General features: G+C 40.9%; 1 protein-coding gene across 3 annotated transcripts; it reads right to left on the reverse strand.

Moving 5' to 3' along the window:
- Nucleotides 1-894: 894 nt before the first annotated feature.
- zbtb7a (zinc finger and BTB domain containing 7a) lies at nucleotides 895-23,672 on the reverse strand. Of its 3 annotated transcripts, XM_067396156.1 has the most exons (5): nucleotides 21,910-22,840; nucleotides 14,812-15,348; nucleotides 13,879-14,729; nucleotides 2,995-3,115; nucleotides 895-1,483 (listed from the first exon to the last, which is right to left on the reverse strand). In XM_067396156.1, exons 2-5 carry the CDS (start codon nucleotides 15,268-15,270, stop codon nucleotides 1,481-1,483), a joined length of 1,434 nt encoding a protein of 477 aa, XP_067252257.1. In that variant the 5' UTR covers nucleotides 15,271-15,348; nucleotides 21,910-22,840; the 3' UTR covers nucleotides 895-1,480. The 3 variants fall into 3 exon arrangements, with proteins under 3 accessions (XP_067252257.1, XP_067252256.1, XP_067252255.1); XM_067396155.1 differs by lacking the exons at nucleotides 895-1,483; nucleotides 2,995-3,115; nucleotides 21,910-22,840 and adding exons at nucleotides 6,797-11,652; nucleotides 23,259-23,672; XM_067396154.1 differs by lacking the exons at nucleotides 895-1,483; nucleotides 2,995-3,115 and adding an exon at nucleotides 6,797-11,652.
- Between the last annotated feature and the right edge of the window lie 664 nt (nucleotides 23,673-24,336).

Below are 24,336 nucleotides of genomic sequence, written 5' to 3' on the forward strand. Positions count from 1 at the left end.
CAGATAGGACTCATTAATGGCATTACCAACAGCAAATGTGCCGCATTACTGTTTACCAGATAGAACAATAGATGTTGTGTAAAAGCCACCGGAAGGCAAGCCTGCAACCTTTAGCTAAAAAAGCGTAACGGCTAATGCTAAGGCTCCGGCTGTGGCGGTACACAGGGAAGGAGTTTTGAACGGCGGGCACTGATGTCACTGCCATTACACGACAGGTTGAGAGGTGCCGCACATGATTAAGATAGCTGTTACGCTTTCTCCAATGGTAAGAGATACAGACCTTCTCATCTCCCTATAATATACAATCTCTGCGCATAAGGTCTATAACAAACCACAATGAGCCAATCAGTTCTCGAAGGACAAAATCAAGTCCTGCCCTACACTTTTTTCTCATTTGAGAAGCCATTTTACTCGGTATAGGGAAGAAAAGACCACCATAAAAGAATTGTGCTCCTCCAAGTCTTCCGAAATCATATGATAGATTTGTGTGAGAAACAGACCAAAATTTCAGCCATTATTCACCGATAATCTTCCCTTCCAGTGAGCTGTTAACCGCTGCGAACGGATCATAGTGGTGCAAGGGTGGTTTTTCAATTTATGAGTAAAATAAGGTCAAACATAACTTGACGATACTTGGTTGTTTTGCTCTACAACATACATTACACACACCCAAAAAAACCCTGCACATTTTGAAGCTCTTATGTTTATTTATTTGTTTTTAAAAAAACATGTTTCTAACAAGTTACTAAATAAGAATGTTTGAGTTGTGAATGTGTGCAGTTTTATGTTGTAGGACAAAATGTCCAATCATCATCAAGTTATGTTTCCCACAGACTTTATTTTACTCATTAATTGAAAACCCCGTAGGAACATCTTGAGGGAACCAATGGCGGATCAGTCTTCCGGGTTTTGGCGTCATACCTGCACCACTCTATTGAGTCAGTGAAATAAACGCGAGAACCGAATCAGTCTGATTCATGGACGAATCGTTCAGACAGGTTTTGTGAACTGAATAATCTCAAAAGAACGATTTCTTTAAAATTCTCTTTCCTTTTATGTTCAATGTCACACATATTTGAGAAAATATTCATTATTCCTTTAAACAAAAATACATGTATCACTTTTTGAATGAAGTTAACTAGGTGCAGAATGCAAAGAACGAAAGAAAGAAAGAAAGAAAGAAGGAGAGATGGAGGAGGAGGGTGGAGGGGTGAAGTGAGAGATTGTGGGTATCGTGGGACTACTTCAGTAACAATAACAGCATGTTTGTGTGTGCCTGTGTGCGAGAGAGAGAGAGAGAGAGAGAGAGAGAGAGAGAGCGAGGGAGTGTGAGTGGGGGGTGTTTTCGCTTGCAAAAGTGATGAAATAACATCTCCTCTCTACAACACAGCTGGTGCTGCCATGCAGACAGTCATGCTACCTGACCTCTCCGACATTCTCTCTGTCACTGTCTTTCTCAGGAACTCACCTTCACCACGATTTACTGTAAAACAAGATATTTGTTACGAGGATGTACAGCAGCACAGCTTTGCAGTGTATCCTGTTTATTGTTTAGAAAGTCTTTCAAAGGGCCTTTGGAATGTCAGGGTTTTGGATACGCTCCTATCACTTCACCCGGGGCCAATTGTTAGCATTTCTAGCAAATGTTTGTCTCTGGTCATCGGACGACCCGTACACATTAAAGTGTTTTGTACATGGCTGCAGATAGTAAATGAGATCTTTGTAGCTTCCATAAGGGATTATATGATTACATATAGGAGTGACTTTTTAATATTTTCCTCGTTTTGTCTGATTCTTTCATCCTTTTCTCCTCGTTCCCCTCCCCCCTTTTTTGCAGATTAGAATTCATTAGCAATCAAAGAGCCTCCAGAGAGCTCCAGCTCTTAATTACCCACTCATTTGCATTTTTGCATATTAATGACTGCAGAGTTTTGGTGGGGATTTTTGCCGCAGTGGTTTAAAGGTACCTCGCTTCTCAGTCTCCAGGGACCGAGAGATGTCCAGAGGCGAGGCTTCGGGGCTGCGGTGCGCCCCTGAAAGCATTTTGTGTGTGGAACGGGGTTGGGGGGCACTGGCGATACGGGGATGTGAGGTTCAGGGGTTAAAGGTCAAGGTCCCTAATCAGCATATGAAAGGGGGGGTTGTCTTGAGTGGCACCAAATTATTGACACATGGAATAGTTACCGACAAATCCGTACTTGAAAAGAGACTGGTGTGATACAATTACCTTTTTTCATCATTTAAATAAGCCGTGTGCTGGAGTTATTTAAGTGTTCCTGACAATCGATTTCAAGTGTGATTTTAATGTCATTTGACTCTCAGTAATAATAGACTGTCAATGAGACCGATTAAGACATATTTTTCCCTTTGAAATATACCTCCTGGAGTTCATTGTTGGGAAATCTGCAGGGGTTTTATCTAGTCCTGTCATAGCGTGAAATCTCTCTCTCACTGACTCGCTCGCACACACACTGCAAGCAAAAAGAGAGAGAATACAGAGAGTGGGCCTGCAGATATCTAAAAAAAACCTCAACTGGCTGCTTCAGGGTTTCCTTTGATCCCTGTGACCCTGTTTCCAACTCAATCTGTTCGGACAGAAAAAACACCCCTGAGTGAGAAAAACAATGTAACCCCTTCGCCTGCTCTGTTCTGCTTAATTATTAATCACCCCTCAATTCTCTGTTTTCATCCGGTTTCTGTTGTGTCTGGGACACTGGTACCCATAGGCTCAAATAAGCGCTTTACCTGAGAGGGCAAAATTGTGTATTCACATATTTTACATACAAAAGCTCTAATAAAGTCTGGGACAAATATTTTAAGACTCGCGATTCATTGCCCCAAAACTGGTCTACCGTCATATTGGTCATCCTTAAGTCCTTCATTAATTGTTTTGAATTTGTTACCTCACTCTCATTTTATCAAACAGGATGTTTTTAAAGTGAAGCAAACCAAGTAATGCTACAAAACATCACATAAATCACTGCTGATACTTACTGATGTTTGTGTTGTTTTTTCCTGCCACAAATTCACGTTTCCACTCTTTGTTGAAGATGAAGACTTTACGGAACTGGCTTTTGTTAAACGTGTTATTACAAAGGACTGAATGGTTGTGAATCTGAAATTGTAAGTGACAAAAGAAAAACATAAATTGATTACCATTTTAAAAGTAATGTTTGAATGTAAAATGTTTGAATCACTTTAGTTAGGCAAAAGAAAATATAGGAAACACCTGAAATATTTCTTCATAAATTACCAGTTTTGTTAATAGTGAATAGCACCCAGTGACGAGACAAAAATATCCACTCAAACCAGTGTAGTGAAATTATTGAAAATGTAACTGATTTTTAATTGTGGATATTGTGATAAAATAAAATATCATTTCAAAATATTAAGATATATAATGGGACATGGAAATTTGCTGTATAACAGGAATCACGCATGTAAGAAAGGCTACAGTTCATAATTAGATCAATTTATGGTTAATTATTTATAATAAATAACTATAGATTAAAATAAATTATAATTATTTAAGACATGTTGTAAATGACACTCACTATACACAAAGACCAATGCAGATCGTTCGGATATAAACCCATCACATGTGATATCTTTGACTTACAGAGTTTGTAGCGGAAGAACAGTTAAGGTATAGCGACATCTTATGGTGATAAAATGAACTACATTAACATGTTTTTTTGTTTTGTTTTTGTTTTAGCGCCTTTACTGTGTGAGCCGTTCATTGACCTGAAGGTAAACAAGAAACAAATGTAATGGCGAAAATGTATGTTTTGTTGGATATAAGCTACTTGATGTCACATGTAAGTGCTTATTTTCAAATGAAATCCCACATTACAAGTATTACTGATAACCTAAAAGTCTCAGCACCAAATGATCGTTCTTTTCACGAATTTATGTTGTCATAACTGTCTATTTTCATAACTGGCACGAACTGACCGTTAATTAGTCTACAGTAGGTATTATAGAGGGTCTGAGCTGATAAATAAGTGTTTATTAGCTGGTTGACCAGATACCATCTTCTAAAATCTAGCCTGACACATCCTAAGCTAGTTGGATTAGCTTGTACATTGCTGGACCCAGATGGTCTACCAGAAAATCCCAACTTTAAATCAGCTACGTCTACATGGTTATCATTTGGCCGTAGCCACACTGTATTCAGTACAACATGTTTACAAGTGTGATAGATTTCTAGTTTCATACAAGAGTTTAATAAACAAGTTACCCTGTACCTTGTGCGTCACATACCCTATATTCTGGTTAGAAACACTGCTGTGTGAAAAAAATATATCTGGAAAATATGTTCCAAATGATGAAGGCTCATGGGAGAAGAAAGCTTTTTACTCTGCATAAACGGAAATCTTCAGTTTTTGTGTAATGTTGCATCCACGCTGAGAGGTGTCAACATTAATGTCAAGACTGTTGCATCTGTAAACAAATAATATATAAAAAGTAAAAAGATAAGTACAATTGTTTAGACATCTTACATTTCCTAGTTGGAAAAAACTAATTTTCACATCTTCCTAAACTGGTCTTCCAGCCTGGTACAGCTTGTGTTTTGGCTCGTTTTAGAGGGGTTTTGGGCACTTTTCAGCTGGCCTTCTTGTTAAACCCCATCTTAGCCAGACTGGGAGACCATCTTAAACCAGCTAAGTTATTTTATTTTTTCCCCCCTCATAGCAGGATTAAAACCGCTTCCTTTTCATTTCATTCATATACATTTAGATATAGGCATAACTGTATTACACACTTGTAATTTTTGAAATTATAGCATACAAAAGGAGGTCGTAAACATTCTGTTTTTAATAGAAATGTCTTATTTCTTAAACGTCAGACATTTTTGGATATATTTTGTAAAAACAAAACAAAAAAGGAAAAAAAAAAATAGAATAAAATGAAAAAGGAAAACAACATGGAATTGTTTGATTTAGACGATGTAGATTTAGTGGTCTCATATACAATACAAATTCTTTTCATCGCCAAAAGTGCAAATTCTCCCAAAATTCTCCTGTACATCTCAATAGCTTCAACACACACTGACAGACAATGGAAAGGAACAGGACTTGAATTAACAAAACAAAACAAAAAAAGGGTTTCTGCTGTCCAAGCCTGAGACACTGGGAATTTTCTGCCGCCCCAAAGTCAACAAGTGTTAAAAAGTGCCCCCAAAGCCTGAAAATGAATTATTGTTTTCTGTGCAGAGCTTGCGTCCATTCAGCTGATTACCAATATGATGAATTGCATGTACAGATTTGATACAAGAAATGTGAAACGTACAAGAGATGTTAGCTTGGAATATAGTATATGAGTCCCTTATAAACTCTATGCAAAAACATCGTGGAAAATATATTTTACCATCTAACAACATAGAAGGAATGTAATTAGAAATATCACATGTCCATATGCAGGAAAGTTAATGTATAATGTATAAGTATAATGGTCCAAACCTGTCTGCTTTGGACAGGGTGGATTGCAAGTAGAGTATTTGCAGCCTTTTAGTGGACATTGTCGGGGATAGTTATCCCCCAACAATACCAATAATCTACATCTATTATCTTATAAATTCTGTATTTGTCTATGAAGCATCTTGCAAAACAATGGAAACCCAGGAAGAAATGTCCTTAAAGCAAATGTAAAGTCCTTTGTGATGAGATTTGAGTTTATAGATGCAAAACTGTTAAAAGAAAACATGTACAACAACTTGAACATATGCCATTCTTTGTTTTGTGTGTTTCTCCAGAGATGTGTGTGGTACGGGGCGGCAGTTCAAATGGACTTCAACCCAAATATATCGCATGTTCAAGTTTTTTTTCTTTTCATGTAGTTTTTGCATTAAATAAATCATTACATCCACAATGAGATTAAAAAAAAACAAAAAAAAAAACGCATCAACAAGATGGAAAAAACAACAACAATAACAACAACAACAGTAATAATCAAAGGAGACAGCACACAATATTCTGGATGGCCTTTCGCAAAGTGCTTTTTTGTTACAATCACAGAACTGCTATCAGCTTGATGGCTTTGTGAAGCCCAACACTCTCCTTTCCCTGCACATTCTGGGTAGAGGAACAGAGAAACTCTTAAGAAAATCATTTAAGACTTAAGAAACTACCTCTTTTCCAACTACCTGCATCTGTTCATTCTAAAAACTATTAAGAGAAAGTAATGGAATGCAGCCTTGACTTGTTGAAGACCTCAGATTTGATGTCTCCATCCCATAATTCACTGCCGTCTTTGCCTCATTCTGAGACAATACACCTTTCTAGAATGTTAAGACGTGTCCAAAAAAATAAAAATAAAAAATAAATAACTTTTTGCCATTGGTTTTTCTACACTGGAAAAAAAAAAAAAAAAGTACAGTTATTAGGCAAAACAAAAATGGTGTTGTGGTCACGTGGGTAGTTGGCTTTTCGATATCATCTTTAAAACTCAATATATATTCGGTTGGTGTACTCTCAGTACAATAAAGCTTTGATTACACAGAAGGCAAATTTTGAGCTTAAACCAAACAACAAAAATGGACATGGACTGCCGTATTTATTTAACCTGAGAAGCATAGACAATGGCCCATAATCCCCAAATCCCCCCGCCTCCCAACACAAATCTCTGACATCTGCTCTCCAGAACATCTCCTTGATCAGTGAAACATAACCAGCTGAGGCAGTCAAAGACGTAGATGGCTATAAATTCCTTTAGGTACACAGAATGGCACAGCAATACCTGACAAGGCTCTCCAAAGCCCCCTTATAAGACACAGTTCCCCTGCCCAACCTGCACAAAAATGCTACCCACCCTCCCCAATCTGTGCAAACTAGTACCCCCCACCCATGAGCCGCTCCTTGTGCAACGCGCCCTCTGGGCATCAAACAGCAGTGGATCAGGTGAGAACAACTGTGCAAACCTAGCCATACATTATGTCATCCTCAGCTAGTTGTGCTTTGACCCAGTCAGAACATCTAAAATTGTAGTAAGATTATCCTCCATGATTATTACGGTTATCACTGTCATTGTAATCTTTAATGTTTTTCTGACATCCTGTCCAATAAATTAAACCAATAAAGACACAAAATAGATACACGTTTTGGATATTACATATATACGGTGCTTCTGAAGTCATGGAAAAGGTTTTTTTGAGACACTTTCTCACTGTAGTGTCTGTCAGTGGAGTCACGATTGGGGCAGAAGCAATAAACAGCGCTAAATGGAAGTAAAAGTGACAGAATCTGTGATCAACTTTTTTTTTTTTCCAGGATACAATTTTAACTAAATGAGGTGTATTAGACAATCTCTGGACAAACAACCGTTTGGTACTTAGAAATGTCCACAATAAAACATTAATATCAACCGACAAGTATTCAAGAATCATTTAGGAAGCTGGAATGGAAGCCATCTTTTGAAGAATCCTCCCAATCTCTCCTTTTAAGTTAAGGCACATTCTCTCCACAATCATCTTCTCTCAGCTTCAAGACTCTGCCCCTGACTCCTTTTGGACCCTCTGAACAAGGCTTACACCCCCTCCAGATCAAGCCAATGAGTCTGTGTGAACTCGCAAAGACCTCTAATAACTCCACCAAACTGCTACGTAGACACAGATGCTTAGGGTTTGATCCTGTTAACCATTGGAAATAAGCCATTCTATGAATACTGTGTCTTTCCTCAAGCTGCTTATTTCTGTTGGAGTTTCTTTGGACTCTTGACCTACACTTGTCTAGGAAATGGTTTTGTTTACTTATGTTTATGTAAGATACACCTCTTTTAATGGCCAAGAATCGCTTTAAGAATTGTCATCCTAGTCTTTCCCTACTTTGGTTTTCAAAGAGTTAATTGAAGATTCAAGCATAGGGAAGTGGAGATTAAACAGACTCTGTGTTCACAGAAACTCAAAGGCCATGCCTTTTGCCAGTTCCCCAGTCCTCCTCCTCCAAGGACAAGGACATGAGTGACTTTTAGTGCAAAAACTCTCTCAGCTAAAGCACCATTTCCAGTGCTATCAGGCTTTGTACCTCCCTTTCCCTCCCACCCACCTAACCATCCATTTAACCCTAAACCCCACAAACACAGCTAATATTATCTTCGCTAGAAAAACAAACAAGCCGCAACACATTTTACAATAAAACTAAAAAAAAAAAAAAAAAAAGCATAGCAAGTTTTAAACTCTCACACTCAATAATCACAGAAAGAAAAACAATAGACAGAATGGGAACTCAAGTAGGCTCTTTCCACAACAATTCCACACCAACTTCTGCAATGAGGAAGGATAAATTTGGGTGGAAAAAAAATGAAAAAAATCCCAAAAATAAATCTAAAAGCTACTGTGAACTTCATATTGGATGATCACAAGCAATGAGTGAAACAGTTGATAAGAGATAGTCTAGGTCAATGTGTTACCACACAAACCCTTACAGGCATGTGATGTATTATTAACTGAGTGTTTTGGGGTGTGAAAACAAGTTCACACACTGGAATTTCCAGAAGGATTAATTCTGCCGTGGCCAGTCACACAAAAACGTTCTTCGTAACTTACAGTAGTGTGATGCTTAGGGTGGGGCCTTCAACAACAAATTTAAAGTGAACATGACATTTGACCAGCGTAATTCAGCATATTGCAATGCACTGACAGAAACAAGACGGTATAAATGGACTATGTAGTTATAGACTATTGTCATAAATCCCTGCAGATGCAGTCACATCTTTACGCTCCTCTGTATTAAGACAAAATAGAGAACTTTTCAATTAACTTCAAGTGCAAATTATATATTTTTTATTTTCCTTTGTTACTCTCTTTTCTATTAACGTCATATCAATCAAAAATTTTAACACGAAATCTTCACCGTCCTTTCTCTCGAGTGACTGTGCACTTTTTTGGCAGCTCGGTGTCAAGACCTAAACATAAGCAACACATACAAGCCAAAATAATAATAATTACTATTATAATAAAAAAAGCTAAGTATCCCCACTTGGATATGCCTTTTTATTTTTAGCACATTTGCTCTTTTTTTGTTTGAAAGTACCCGTTTCTTTTGACTAAAAAGTGCCCTTCTCAGTAACAAAGTGCATTCAAATCTTGCTTCTATCTTATTAAGGTGCAAAAGGCCAATAAACAGGGTACAGCACTGCAGAAGGAATGATGCCACAAAATTATATCCTCTAATTTACACGAGAACAAAACTGTGCATCCATGGCTGTAACCACAGCCATTGTATACAATGAGATCCACTTGAAAGATTTAACAAGGATCACAAACTGCTTTTAGGATGCATGTGGATGGAAAGTTTCTTTCAAACCTGCCACTTCATCAGCTATAAAAGGCTCTGCCTTAGCGAAGTCTTGCCCTCATACATGCCTTATTTAAATGAGTGGCCTAACTCAACCAAAGAACCCACTCTGATTTTAGTTATCCTGCTCTGATGTGGCCATAGGATGGTGCTGCACCCGCTCTCATCAATGCAAGCTGCACATATTACTTTAAAATAAAAGTCTCAGTTTTAGGACACTTTTTTTAAAAAACAAATTCAGCCAATAATTTACGTGGTGAAATAGGCTTAACTGATCCCATTTTGTAACTATATACATTGCATTAATTGATAATGATCACAATTCGAATAGTAAAAACTGGACCCTCCCACTTACTTAGCTACAGCTGTGTGCTTATTTGGACTTGGACATTAATTTATTGCTCACCTTATCGCTCACGTTGTTTTAGATTTTTTTTCTCTCTGTGGTCCCTTGGGAAGAAGAAATTGAATAAGCACTTTGTATCTCCCCACCCAAACTGCCTCCTTAAATAGATATTTCTCTATCTCTGTTGGATATCTTTAGTAAAGCTGTGCAAATGCATAAAAAAAGGTGCTCGACTCTTTATCTCTCCTTCTGTCACTGAAACAAGCAAACAAATAAAAGATTCCCTGCTTAAGTTGTCCACTAGCCATCTGTATAACAGTGGTGCCCTCACTCATCTGTTGCATACAGTTTCACTCTCCTGCAGAAAGACTCAAAATGAAGCACATTTATCACAATTCATACTTTGGGCGGAAACTTCTGGGTTCCATTAAGTGCAGCTTAGGAAAAAATGGGTTTCTCAATTATAATGGTCTAAAACATCAAACAGCGTATTTCCCCTGCAAACTTAACGCAGTGAGAAACCTGGAGTGAAGCTTAAGAAAGATGTAACCCTATCTATCTACAGTATATCTCTTGTAAAGGGTCTCATAAGATTACAACCTAATATATACACACGTATACAAATGTAAAGTGTCAAGTACCCAAAATAGTCAACTCAAAGGTCAAAAAGAAAAATCAAATGACAAAATATTAAGACAATCCCAAAAATAAGAAAGAATATAATGCAAGTAAGACTGCCAATAAGGAAAAGTAGGCCTGTGAGAGGTAAGATTTAACATGATTGTGCCCAGTGGCGATCAGATGAAGGTAGTGCTTTAGAAACACAGGTCCTCATCCCTACTCTTACCCTCTCCCTGCCAGAAACAAATTAATGAGATCTCCCCATGTGTATTCGACTCAAAACGGTAACCTGTTAAACCATGAAAAGATAAGCTATCAAAAAACATCTTTTATAGAGAAAGTAACACTTTAAATCAAACCCCTGTCCGATTCTTTCTGGAACATTTAGAAAAAAGGTGCTGCATCAGAATATTGCATATATTGCAATCTGAGACAATATATTTTTTCATAGTGTATGTACATGTTGCTCATTGCATTAGAAAAAGAGATCTATTGGTTGCCTTGATCACATCTTAGACCATTCATAGCTAACCTGTTGAAGCAGCAGTTAGCCTGGTGTTTGACACCTCACTTTTTAAGACAAGGCCCTGTAGATGCAACCCAGAGATGAGGATCTTGTTTAAACTGCATAGTAGCTTTTTTTTCGTACACACATGGCTTTGCCATTATGTTACAAAAAACACCAACAAAAAGACCCAGAAAGATGATGACAGCATGGGTGAGTGATTTGAAGTGCTCTTCGCTCTTCCAACAGACCAGTAACTTGGTGGTTAAGTCTATGCGGAAGCTAAAAAAGGAGGAAAAAGAAACCAGAAGATTAGATTTGCGTGACACCCTGATTTGTTTTTTTGTTTTTTTAAGAGGACCATATAGTTTGAAGTTCTTATTTTTCATTTCATTCTTCCTCTCATTTATGAGTAAAGCCCTCTCTGGCGAAGTCTGATTCATGTTGTCGCAGAGTCCCTTTGGCCCGAGGTCAAATCTTCACTACCTTCCCCATCGGCAACCGGGCTGTGCGTGTGACTACCGTGATTTTCCTCCATGACTGATGTTCCTGTGCCCCTGTCTAGATGCCGTCGACCTCTCTCGATGTCTGCTTCTGGGCCATGAAGTTCCAAAGGACCTTCCAGGAGCTCAGAATCTCGTATGCGTGGCTTGCGGCCACGACGGGAAGGGATGCCATTGCAGCCATCTTTCTTGAGATGTCGGTGGAGGTGGTCTGAGCGCACAAAGGTTTTAAAACAGCTGGAGCACTGGTAGGGGCGCAAGCCTGTATGCACACGCATGTGATTTTTCAGGTCGTAGTTGTGGGCAAAGGCAGCGCCACACTGAGTACACAGGTAAGGCTTCTCTCCCGTATGCTTGCGCATGTGAACCTTTAGCTTGTCCTGCCTGTAAAAGACCATACAAAAACTTCATATGAGCCACTTCCCATGGGTTTGTGTGAATTAAGCAAACAATGACAGACTCAACAGCAATTTAAGGTTAAAAAATTAACAAAACAATACCATGATATACAATAAATGATAATTTAATACTTATAATTCCTTAAAATGCCCACTCCCACATTACTCGATGTCCCAGAAAGACCATTGATGATAGTGGGATGAGTCACTAACTACAACCTGATGTTACAAGACACACCGGTAAGGTTAGCCACACAGATCATTAGAAAAGGCAAACAGGCACACAAACTACAAATATATATATATATATATATATATATATATATATATATATATATATATATATATATATATATATATATATATATATATATATATATATATATATATATTATATAAAAAATCTAAGGAGGTAAATACATAAATCTGTCTGATCTTGCAAATCAAAGACAACATATATCCTCAAAAGGAGTCTGACCTCCTTATCTTCACTTTCAAGAGTAAAGTCAAGTTTATTTATCATTCTTTTGTGCTGAAGGCACCCAAGGTCATATGAGGAAAAGAGCCATAAAGCTCACAGCTTTATCGCCATAATTTCTTTTTAGGCCAGTGAGGCACTGAAGGGCTCAGTGTTCAGTTCAGAGTCATAGTGGGCCCCGAGTTTACCCAAAAGAGCCATTTCAAAATGGTGAATGTGTTATAAGAGCACAATTGCTTGTTTTACAAGCAAAATTTGAAATGTTCAAAGGCAGCTGAGTTCAACTGAGGAGAGCTGTTCATTTGTGTGAGAAAAAAAAAACCTTAAGTAAGATCGAAAAGGTGTGCTGGGTTGAGAAACAGGTTTGGAAGAATGTGGTTTAACCTTTAATGTCTTTCCTCAATTGTCCTCCAATCATTTTAAAGCACTATAAAAACTACAGTATGTAAAATACATCATGTTGAATATTTTTATAATTTTTAAATGTTGATCCAGGCAAAACAAATATTTCATGTTGGTCATGTCTTCTGTCCTTTGACACACCACCTGAGGCAAATTGGTCCGAATGTCTAAAGAGTAGGCTCTTTTCAACAAGAGACAGCATACTGTCAAAGTGTTTTGTTTTGCACCAATAAGGAAGCTATAGTGTGGTGTCAAATGTAAAGCCTTCTGTTGCAAGACTCTGCTCTCAGCTTACCCCTCTCTGTCCCTTCCCCTAAGCTTGTGACCAGGGCAGAGTACAGCTAAACAAACTAGGGTGGTTGACCTGTCCAGAACACTGGAGGCTTACCGAACACACAAACGTGCTCACGCACTTCCATGGACAGACACACACCCGAGTATGTAAACAGAGACATGTGCACAGGTTGACGCCTGCTTGTAAACATGTTTGAATGCATCTGGAGATTCTCTCACTCATAATTTCTCACCTTTCCTTCACTTTTCACATACATTCACTGAAATACGGGCAATATATACATACATGCCTGTGAGGAAACGTGTGTTCACACATATACACAATGTAACAGAGTGGTGCACAGACAGATGTATTATTTAGAAGATAAGATTGATTTATTGCAGTGTGAATGAAGCGCGCACTTAACCCTGATCAAACAGGATTAAGACTACAGTACCCCTTCCCAATAGGTGGTGTATTTAGGTGGCAAACTTAGATCCATCCCTAAGCAAATAGGGTACTGGATATTTTTGGTGCAGTGTCTATTTCCAATGCGTGTCTCCTGATTAATTCATTAAGGTGATGGTTTCATGGAAGAGGTGATGCCCTTAAGTGCAGGGTAAGCCATGCTAGCAGCTTGCTAAACGAGATTCAGTCTTGTAGCACACAGTATTTTTCATCAGCCGCTTGTCTGAAAGAGGGGCTGTATATGCCAGGGGCAATAATCAACGTAACACCCAGGGTCACAAGTTCAGCTGACTCAATGGCGTAGATAGTCCACCGTGCTGTAATCCCTTTCAATATCGGCATGGAGAGTTTTATAACTGCCTCATCCCTGATAACAGTAGACCAGGTTGTGCTACCACAACCCACTTTTATTGGACCCCCTTGTTAAAATTCCAGGACTTTGTCATGCAACCTTTCTGTCAACATAAAACTCAACTTTATGGCTGACTGTGAATTGAATACCTGACATTTTAAATATGATAGCACACAAGTTGCTAAAGTGTATGTGAAAATATAAACTAAACTGAAAAAAAATAGCAAAAATGGGTTACCTGGTAAATCGCACTTTGCAGATAGCGCATTCATAGGGCTTTTCTCCTGTGTGTGTACGGATGTGGCGTGGAAGCTTGCCTGCACCTTGGATGACCTTGGAACAGATGGGGCACTTCTGGAAGGCCTTAGAGCGCATCTTCCTCTCGCCGCTGTTACCCCCTCCAGTCGCTTGGTTCCCACCACCGTTGCCTCTCACTGACCACAGTGGTAGCAGACTTGGAGACATGGAGGGAGTGGTGGCCTCCTCGTGCGTCGCACTATTAAAGTACTTCAAGTAAAATTCCACGTCTTGCTCTTCGCCCTCTGGCCCATCCTCCTCACCACCACCTGTCGTGGCTTGTTCCCTTTTCTGCTCCAAGGAGTCCATCATCTGTTGTAGCAAAGCACTGGCAGGGCCTTGTTCGTGCTCCCGCTCACTTGTCACCTCCACCTCTCTCTCTGATTTAAGCTCGGCCTGATGGAGGTAGTAATGTCCATTCTGAGTGGGAGCATAAAAGGGTATCAGAGCCTCTGCACCTTTTCCTCGAGCTATAGCTGAAGCTCCATCCTGGCACTCCTCATCCACATTCTCATCTTCGGGGTCACGAGGTGGCTGTGATAGGGCTTGGGCCAGTGGGGAGTAGTAGTCAGCAAGGCCGATGGGCGTGCCATTGCTGTCAGCGCCATTGCGTTGGCTAAAGTGCAGGTGTGCGGGCAGGTCCCTGAGCTCTGGCGTGCTGCAGCTGCTACCCCAATGCGCCCCCCTCTGGAAGAACTCCAAGTACTCACGGGCACGCAGCCGGATGCCCTGCTCTTTTCCATTCTTTCCTCGCTCCTCTTCTTCCTCCTCTTCTTCTTGCTCACTGCCCGCCTGCAAAAAGAAATGGAACTACATCATCATACTGCTCCAAAACATTCATCAGTCGAGTCGTAAAAAAACACAGGTCACCCACCGGCGGGGAGAGCACTTTGGTGTCCAGCAGGTGTGTGCAGACATCTTGGACGGGTGAGATCTCCAGCACACGGGCAGCGCTTAGGATGTCAACCACACTGTTGCGGCTGACTGTGAGTGTGGCTGTGTAGGCAAAGTCCAACAGGGCGGCCAGCGCCTCAGGCCGCACAAAGTCCAGCGCATAGACTTTCTGGCGGTCAGCAGCCAGGCCAGAGGTGAAAAGCTTGTGGAAGTAGGTGCTGCAGGAGGCCAACACGGAGCGGTGGGCAGGGAATTCTCTCTCTTGGGCAACTAGCAGTACATCACACAGCAGCCCACTTAGCCGCTGCCGGTTGAGACTGCCCAGCAGGTCAGCACTGTGCTCGGGGAAGGGGATGCCCACTGGTCCTTCCTCTACCTCGCCTGCACCCCCACAGGCCCTCCCCTCACGTCTTCCCCGCCCACCTGCTCCCGACGACATTTTCCACCAGCCTGCCGCCGAGCCGCCAATCGCAGCCGCCACCCGTCCGTCCGTCCTGCCGTCTGTCCGTCTGCCTGTCTGAAAGTATTGAGGAACAATAACAGTTATTAATCATAAAGTAACAAAGAGGCTGGCAGATATTAAAACAATTGTTATTATTACTAAATCTAAGCAAAGTTTTTACATAAAGCTACTACAGAGTGGGGAAAAAAACATTTTACAAGAAAACTCAACACTCCAAAACATTTTCACCAATGACCTGAAGAGATTACTGAAAACTAAATAGTTTTAGAAGTTCAAGCTGAACAACTCATGCTGCAGCTTAAGACACTAACACTTTGTGTTTTGAACATATTTATACTGTTCCTTCTTCTCTGCGCTCTATTACCATCCAGGGTAGGATTTCCAAGCCCTGTATGCAAATGAAGCAAAAAGGCTAATAGACAGTGGCCAAATGGTTACTACTATACAAAAGATCACTGGTCAAGAATATCCAAACCACAAATGGAAGCCTCAAAATATTAAAAGGAAATTCTGACAACAAACCATGACTACTAAATACATAATGTGCTGGTTGAAAGACTTATTTTAAAAGTCCAGGGAGAATTGGTGTAGTTTTTTTAAATGATGAGAAGGTATCAGTTTTGAATATGATAATAAATATATATATATAACTTATAGTTCAGTTTCCCTTCTTGGTTTCTTTTTCAGTATTAAAAACATTTGCCTAACCTTATTTATATGTTGTGTAATTATGGTGCAAAAATGTTGCTTTAAAGTGTTCTTTATAAGCATTTAACCGGTTATGTCTACTGGTTATGTACAACATCTCTTGTTATGCTGTCAAAGAGCAGCTGCTTGATTTCAACTTGTGGCAGTTGAGAATTTAACATGTCTTGAAAAAGCATTCTAAAGAGCCTTCTAGTTTACAGAAATCAGTTTGGGGTGTTAACTGAATTCAAATGTAGCAGCATGTCAGAGGGTGGCAAGCCTGCTGTCATGATGGCAGTGGGAAAGGAGAATCTGTACCGTGCCGCTTTGCTGGGGTGGGGGAGTGCATGGCACATAGTATTGGCCTGGGCACCATGTGCACTGCATTGCGTGTCAGTTGGCTTCTGGGGAAGGGGGTGGAGGCAGGGGGTTGCCGGCTAAAGGCCTGAGCGGAAAAAAAAAGAAAAAAAAAAAACACTAGAGGAGGAAGAGTAGGACACACGCAGGGCTGCAAGGGAACAGTATTAAATAGGGAGGTTGTCAATCCGGTCTGAGCCGGTTACCCCACCCTACACTGTGTGCCAAGTTTCAGGAAAGGCCTGTCCCCTAGATCACGTGTGGGGGGAGATTAAAATGATCGACCGCAGTACAGGCGAGGGTAGAGGGAGGGGGGGGGGCTCTGAAAGGCAACCCTCCTTGATTTGTCCATTGGAAAACACACGCTCACACGTGAAAGCCAAACAGCCTAACAACCCCCCGCCCCTCCATCTGCCAAAATGACCCAGCAGGGGGTGAGGCCATGGGGGGATTATACTCAATAAGAGCAATTCAATGCATTCAAATGACATTCCTTCAGATCAAGCCCCTTGGTATGTATGCAAGAACTGCTCAACCTGGCTGCTTGCTCTCTCTTACTCTCACAAAGCTGCCTCCCTCCACACCTAGAGATCTGGCACTAAGTCAGGTCACTATTGGTGTAGCACTGGCGAGGTAGTGGGAAGGTAAAACTCAGCAGCAAATCCAACCCCCGCTACCTGCCTTGCGTGCGTTATTACTGTGGATGACATTCAGGCCCACCTTGTGTTCACCGTTTTTATACGCCATCTGACTTTAGCGCATACAGTAAAGAAGTTTAGTGTCAGAATATGATAAAAATGGCGTAATCTAGGGCACATATGCACTACACATTTCTATATAGCACACTTCAGTGAAGCCATTCCAATAATAGTCCCCCACTGGACCATGTCTTGACTTGTTAAAGTTAGATGATAATGCCCATAAGCTAATGGTTTAAGCCCTTTTTTATGTTTCTCCATTCACTTTTTAGCAAAAGGATAGGCATCTGTAGGGGAAACTTCGATACCACCCCTCCCCCATGCACTTGACTAACAGGTGCATTCTATCTCATTGTTTTATTGCAGAGAATTTGAATAAGACGAGATAGAGGACATGCTGGAGGTTGGGTTAGACAATAGGCGTTTCCAAGTATGGCGCGTTCCTCATGAATCGAGGTAAATTAGTGAAAATAGTGCTTATTTTAAAGGGATAGTTTACCCAAAAATGAGAATGACTTATGTCATCATTTACCTACACCTCGTTTCTCCAAACCAAGTATGACTTTCTTCTGTTGAACACACACGAAAAGATATTTGAACAGTTTTTTTTTTTTCCCAGACCATGAAAGTCAATAGGGTTTGATTTTTCTTTCACTGATGCTCATTGGCAAGGATGAAAAAAGGTGTGTGTTTATGGTATTGTGTCCCACAGATGAAAATCCTACAGGTTTGGAACAATTTGAGGTGAGTAAATGACAGAATGTTTAAATTCTGGTCCCCTTGAACACTCAAATAAATAATTTAAAATTGGACAATTTAACTCCATTCACAAGAAACCTGTGCCATACCAGGAAAACCCTTCAAATCAGAAAAAAAAATCTATATATATTTCCCTATTTCTCTGAAGTTCATATTATAAATTATATATATATATATATATATATATATATATATATATATATATATATATATATATATATATATATATATATATATATATATATATATATATATATATATATGAACTTCAGACAAATAGAATTCCCATATGTCAGCAAAGCCCTAAGAGGCTCACAAAACCAAAAGTCATCTCTCTGTACAGCTTGTGGGTGATACAAGAAACTAGTTAAGCAGCATCCCTGTCCCCGAATAAACCCAGGGCAAAGCTGAAAGAAAGAGGAAACAGTGCAAACAAACCTGATCCTGACACCTTCTCAGGGCTCCCAACATTCTTCATCACTTATTCATGGATATGGGTGACAGGGGCCATGCAACGGCCCCAACGTCTCATTTCCAGACCTCTTCTGCCGGCCGCACGCACAGGCCTCAACTACTTTGCAAGTCAAACCACAAGTTACTGCGAATACTCATCCCACCTCAGCCCCCACCCTCCCCTAACAGCCCCTCCCAGCCAATGTGGAGAGAAACTTTCGAAAATAGATTTCAGAGACTGTCAAACTGTCTTAATGACTATCTGGATCATTTTTATACTGGGCAAGTGTAAACAAAACCAGTTTAGAAGTTCGTAGTTACCTTTAGATAGGCACATCATAGTTGCACTTTTTGCACTATATCCCAATATAACTTAAACAGAAATAGTTCAGCATGCAACCAGTTGGAAATAACACCACCAACACAGTAAAATCTTTTTACAAGAATCATGTGGTAACTACTGTCAATCAAATTGTGTCATGGTTATTTAATGTGCTTGGTGATTAAGTTCTTAGAATGCAGCTGCTGCTCTCCTCAACTAACTCTAAAACAAAGCTAATCCAACCAAGGACACCAAACGTCAAATCTACGTGCTCATTATATGAACCGAAAACTGACACCTCAGAATGAAACATCACGTCATGCATTCCAGGAAAACACATTGACTTATAGCATAAACCAAAACAAGTAGTAGGGTTTCACAAAACACTTAAGTGTCTTTCTATTAACTTTCTTTCTTCGTCAAAATAGCCTCAAACCTTTCAATGTGTATTTCACTTGAGATTGGGAATCCTTTGAAAGAATCTTTTGAGAGGATTAATGACAAACATGGAAGTTATGTACACAGGACATTTCTGCGACATGCATGTATACTCCGTATGTATGTGGAAGCTAGTTATTGTGTGTGTGTTTGTGTGTGTGTGAGATTAGCTCCTCCTGCCTCATGAGGGAGGGAAGGGGTGTCACTAGACTAGGTTGACAGGGTTCAAGGTCAAGGCAGAGAGGATATTACCGGATAATCGTAAACAGTATGGAGAGGGGCCGACTTGTTCCAAGAAGAACAGGATTTTGAGCAAGGCCCTGCAAATGAGTCACTCTTGCCAGCGTTGGTTAGGGAAGCATGATTGGTTGCAAGAAGAGCAAGGAGGAAGTGGGCGAACAACTGATAAAACTGGAGTTGTAGTGCTGGGTCGTTTCACTGGAGATATGTCAGTAGGCTGCCAAAAATCCAGACTTGTATGCACAATGCCCCCCAAAAGATATTGGGTGAGACTGCTTGAATCATGTGCACACAAACGTTTGAGTTAGAGCAACACTTGATTTTACTTTGCTTTAGTTGCTGGTAACTTCTATAAACACTAATTTACCTCCCTCTTTTCAAAACCCGTCATGGGATCAATACAAGTTTTGGTACAAGCAAACTATGTTCTCTTTATAGTGAAAAATTAAAGGTCTTAGTTGTATAAGCATATCAAATAGAATCAGAGCAGACAGCAAAAGGTAGAGCAGATATGGTAAGAGATCCAACTTTGAATGCAACAACATGCCTACGATCTTTCTAGACCAGCAGCAGCTTTGTTAGAAGATGAAGCCCACGTGCGAAAATGCCACGACGCCCCCTCATAGTTTGACCAAACTTTTCCAGGCCTAACTCCCTGCATCTGTCTTTGAGCTGCCCACAACTTCTGAGTCCTTTGGACAATCTGTGGCTGAGCCAGGAAACAAGAAAAGAGCATGCAAACCAACACGTGAAACAAAATTGACTAATGGCGGCAACACTACTCGAGCCCTTCCAGTGCCCTTGCGCTAAGGCCATAGCCTGTGTCTCGAGCTCTCTGCTGCTGCGGCAGCCTGGCCGGTTGGGCGGAAGAAGACTTCCTGCGTGACTCTGGCGATGGTGTAACAGAACCCGCTCTGTTATCAGATGACCAGCTCTCCCAGACACTGCACTGCACACTCCACCACCAGTCTACCACAGCTTCCACTTCCCTCTTCTGCCTCTGCTGAGAAGGCAAAAAGACATGACAACCCACCCAGGATTTCTTTTTCAGCTCTACCTCACAGCATATCTCTGAACAATAACACTAAGGTAAGTATGTCAAGGACTCCTCCATCTGCTGGAGGTCGAGCTCCACAATAGAGAACGGGGGCGAGAGCATAAACTTACAGCAATTGGATTCCACATTACTGTCAAGGAAACCAAGAAGAAGGCCTCACTCATTGTGTCGACAGACTCTCAGCCGATAAGGACAAGTGGAAGAAGACCCTTTAAAGAGCGCAATGAGAGAATAATGAGATGAGCTCTCTGATTACTGATAGTGATGCTAGCTTGCATCAGCCCATCTCCCAGCATCAGTCTTTAATGCGATCACTTCAAAAATGCTTTACAAAATGTACACTGTCCCCCAAATGCAATAAAACTAAACCTTATCCAAAAAGTTAATTCAAAGTGTCTTCAAAATGCTCAAGAATTACTTCAGCATGAACTATACTTTTAGGTCAAACAGTACTTGCTGGTAACTTTTACTGCCTTTTAGCCCTCAGTCATGCACCGCTCAAGGACACAAAAACAAACGCTTTATGTCCTCATGACAGACCACAATTTTACTTAACTTTTCTAGAGGATTATGTAAGTTCAAATAAAATTTGTATTTCATAAGCATTCAAAAGCTGACCAAAGCTAAGAAACTGCTGAGTCTAGCAATTGAAACTTTCAATGCACACAAAAGCAAACAAAACTAATATTTAGTCAGTTTGTAAAAAACTGGACTTCCACAGATAAATCAAAAGACATTCAGTGAAATAAATACAGCACCACATTAAGTTAAATCAAAAAAAGAAAATACTGCTTGGTGTGCATCGGCATGAAGTTCACACATGCCTTACCTGTCATAAATGCTGACCTGAAACGACCCTATCAGGTAATTTAACTATGCAGTGCTAACTGGTTTATGGTGGGTAAGAATCTCTTTGCCACTTAAACAAGCAAAAGACAATAAAGAACGGCCTCACCCCAGTGAGACAAGGAGCCTTTTCTGTGCATTATTCAGGCACTGGGCGTCATCTGTGAATAAAAATACCCCTTGCGTCCTCCCTGTACCCGCACAAGTGAAAACGAGTTGAACAAGTATGGGATGGAAATGATCTGCATACATCTTTGAATAAAAAAAAATGAGAGAGCGCAAAAGAGACTGCAGCTTCCTGCAACGCCTATGAGTCCAGGACAAACATGCAGTCTACTGAATGGACAAGTCATGAGACCCTGCTAAAGACCCTTACCAAGAGAGATGTTGATGTATATTATTGCACAGCTATAAAAAGAATGAGGGGGCAGAGAAGCCTACAAGAGATCTGCCAAGAGAAGAGGAAAAACTTTCCAAGGTTCTTAGAAATCTCAGTGAGCAGGGTGTCTTTGATGTGAATTTAAGTTTATTTAAAATAGCTTCACAATTCAGAGATGGCAAAGTGTCAAACCGAGTCATCAACCATTTGTGTGACCAAAACTTAAAACCATTTTGAATCTGCTAGAAAATATCTTTATAAAATTACAATTTGTAAGTCAGATCGGATAAAACAAAAATAAGAATCGAAACAAAGAGAGATCAGTTAAGAAAGTACTTGGAAAGTGAAACTCGCTGCACAGAAGCTTACCAAGTCATACCTTAACACAGCAGGCCTCCGTTTTCCATGTCTATGCCATCTGCAAGTGGGTCAAGCGCTCTGAACTTAATCAAGCCAAGTCCCTCTCTTTCCCCATTTAAGATTCCATTATTTCTCTTCTAGCTTGCCTTTCCCATCTCAGACACCAGAGAGAGTGAGAGTGCATTTGGAGCTCTTACCGGCCGGCAAGAATTGTTTCCCTTTGGGTCAGCTCAGTCTCCCTCTGCCTGCCTGCCTGCCTCTGTGCCTGGGCAGGGCTCTGCTCTGGAGCAACTGCAGACAGGAAACTTCCGAGTGGCCCTAGTTACACAGGCAAGCCCTTGCCTGATCCCACACAGTCAGACACCTACTAACTCCCCCACTCTATTTTCAGCCCACTGCTCTAGCTTCACTTCCCCTTTGGTGATTGGCTTGCCTGCTTCTCAATCACCACACCTCCCCACTAGGATAGGCTACTGGCTGTTCCCTTTCCTGTATGGCCAAGGGCAAGGCACTCTGGGAAGTGCAGTCCTTAAGTATGACTTCACCTGCTTCTAGGCCACTGCTATGAACTACAAGTCCCAAACAGTCTGCTCTTGCCACCCCCACATCTCAGAGCTTGCTTCAACGTAAGCATTCAGAGCTGAATTATACACTACCGTGTGTTGCTAGCAGGATGCCAGGTATTAAAAGTACAGACCAGCCAACAAGCGATGCCAAGCTCTATACGTATGAAAAAAAGACAAAGGGATCCGGACACAACTCGGTGGAACTTCAACACAATAAACTGATATTGTCACACAACAGCATCCAAAATATTCAGCATTCTTAACCAAATGGAGACTTTTTAAACTTAAAAAATTATACCATAGCTATAACCAGTGCAAACGTAATTCAAGGTTGAAAGATAAATTCCAAAGGCATGTGCACAAGTTATCAGAGTTTGTTTCTGAATGAATGACAAGGAGGATTAAAAAATTGGACCCCAGTGCATAACACTTTACCTTGTCCTGTGGAATTATTTTTGGTTCCTTCCTACAACCTTCTCCGCTTGTCTAACCTCCGACAAACACACCCCTTAAGGGCTGTCTCCAAAACAACAACAAAAAAAAGTTAACGACTGTGAGAATATAAAAGTTTATTAAAGCAACGCCAGTGAACAGAAGGTGTACTAAAGCGGTTATTTTGAAGACCAAAGAAAAAAAGAGAAATAATTCCTCACTGGCACAGGAGCCCCCTCCTACCCCCCACACACATACTCTCTCTCCTCTCAGTCCCCCTCCCTCATTCCTTCCTCCTCAGCCTTGCTCCCTTCGGTCGATAGGCCCTGGGCAGACGACACGGGGGACAAGCAGGGGGAAACAAGCTCACCTGCGATGGCCGTGGCGGTGCTTGTTATGGGTTAGCTCTTCCCTCCTCTGTGGAGCTCTCTCTCTCTTAGCTGTCCCTGCTGTTTAAAGCTCTGTATGCGCTAACCAAGCACCAGCAGATCAACTCAATTCCCTTCCTGGTTTCTGGAGGGCAAAAAGGTCCCTCCCTTTCTCTCTCTCTCTCGCTCTACCTCTCTCTTAAAGAAACAGCATTCCCCCATGCAGCTCTCCTCTGCTGCTCTCTGGGGAATACAGTAAAAGGTTGTTATCATGCCGTAGTGGCCACAATCACTTATGACATTAATGCAACATTAGAGTTCACAAGGATGTCACTGGTAAAACCGGCCTGTATTTGTACAAAGTTGTTTGCTGGGGTGTTGTACATGTACTTTTGGTGAGTGTATGTGCCAAAATAATGAGAGTTAACCGTCCTTCTTTCTCCCCTGTGTATGCGAATGCAGTCGCACCCACCCATCCCGTTGCCTGAGGTCATGGAGTCCCACCCCAGAACAAGCCATGGCACATTCCAGGACACTCAGGGTCTGCCAGCAGTCCCCCCCGCAACACATATACACACACCCTCCACTGTCTCAAACTAATACAGCTCACAGAGTACCTACTCTCAAGGGGTCGTCGGAGAGGAGCGACACTATTCTCTTACTGCAACACCTTTTCGACACCTCGTCTACCATTATATTTAACAACCAAACCTTCCAAAACAATATAAACAGTAATTATAAATAAGCAATCGAACTCCTAAACATGTACTGTGATTCCATACTTACCAAAATCATGCTGAGAGAAGCAATGAGTGCAGTCGACCAGCGGGACAGACATGGATTATCCTCTGCCACTTAGAGACTGGTATACCTGCTGCTAGACTGAGTTTCTCAAATACAGGAGGAGCAGTATGACCTCTCTGACAGTGACTGTACAATTGAGGACTCTCCCGTAAAACAGGGAGTGGATGCAGAGGAGCATAATTGTGTATGACACTGTGTTACTTAAATGCTGGAGTATTAAGTAGGAGACAAGCATGATGAACTAACACACACCAGCCATAGAGGGCAGTATAATAG

Source organism: Chanodichthys erythropterus, chromosome 10 (genome assembly GCF_024489055.1).
Source record: "Chanodichthys erythropterus isolate Z2021 chromosome 10, ASM2448905v1, whole genome shotgun sequence".
NCBI lineage: Eukaryota > Metazoa > Chordata > Actinopteri > Cypriniformes > Xenocyprididae > Chanodichthys > Chanodichthys erythropterus.

Excerpts from the sequence above, each read along its gene's own strand:
- zbtb7a (XM_067396155.1), bottom strand. The coding sequence starts at position 15,270 with ATGTCGTCGGGAGCAGGTGGGCGGGGAAGACGTGAGGGGAGGGCCTGT. Across the intron at positions 14,730-14,811 it reads CCAAAGTGCTCTCCCCGCCG|GCGGGCAGTGAGCAAGAAGA; the intron begins GTGGGTGACCTG and ends TTCTTTTTGCAG. Across the intron at positions 11,653-13,878 it reads TGCAAAGTGCGATTTACCAG|GCAGGACAAGCTAAAGGTTC; the intron begins GTAACCCATTTT and ends GGTCTTTTACAG.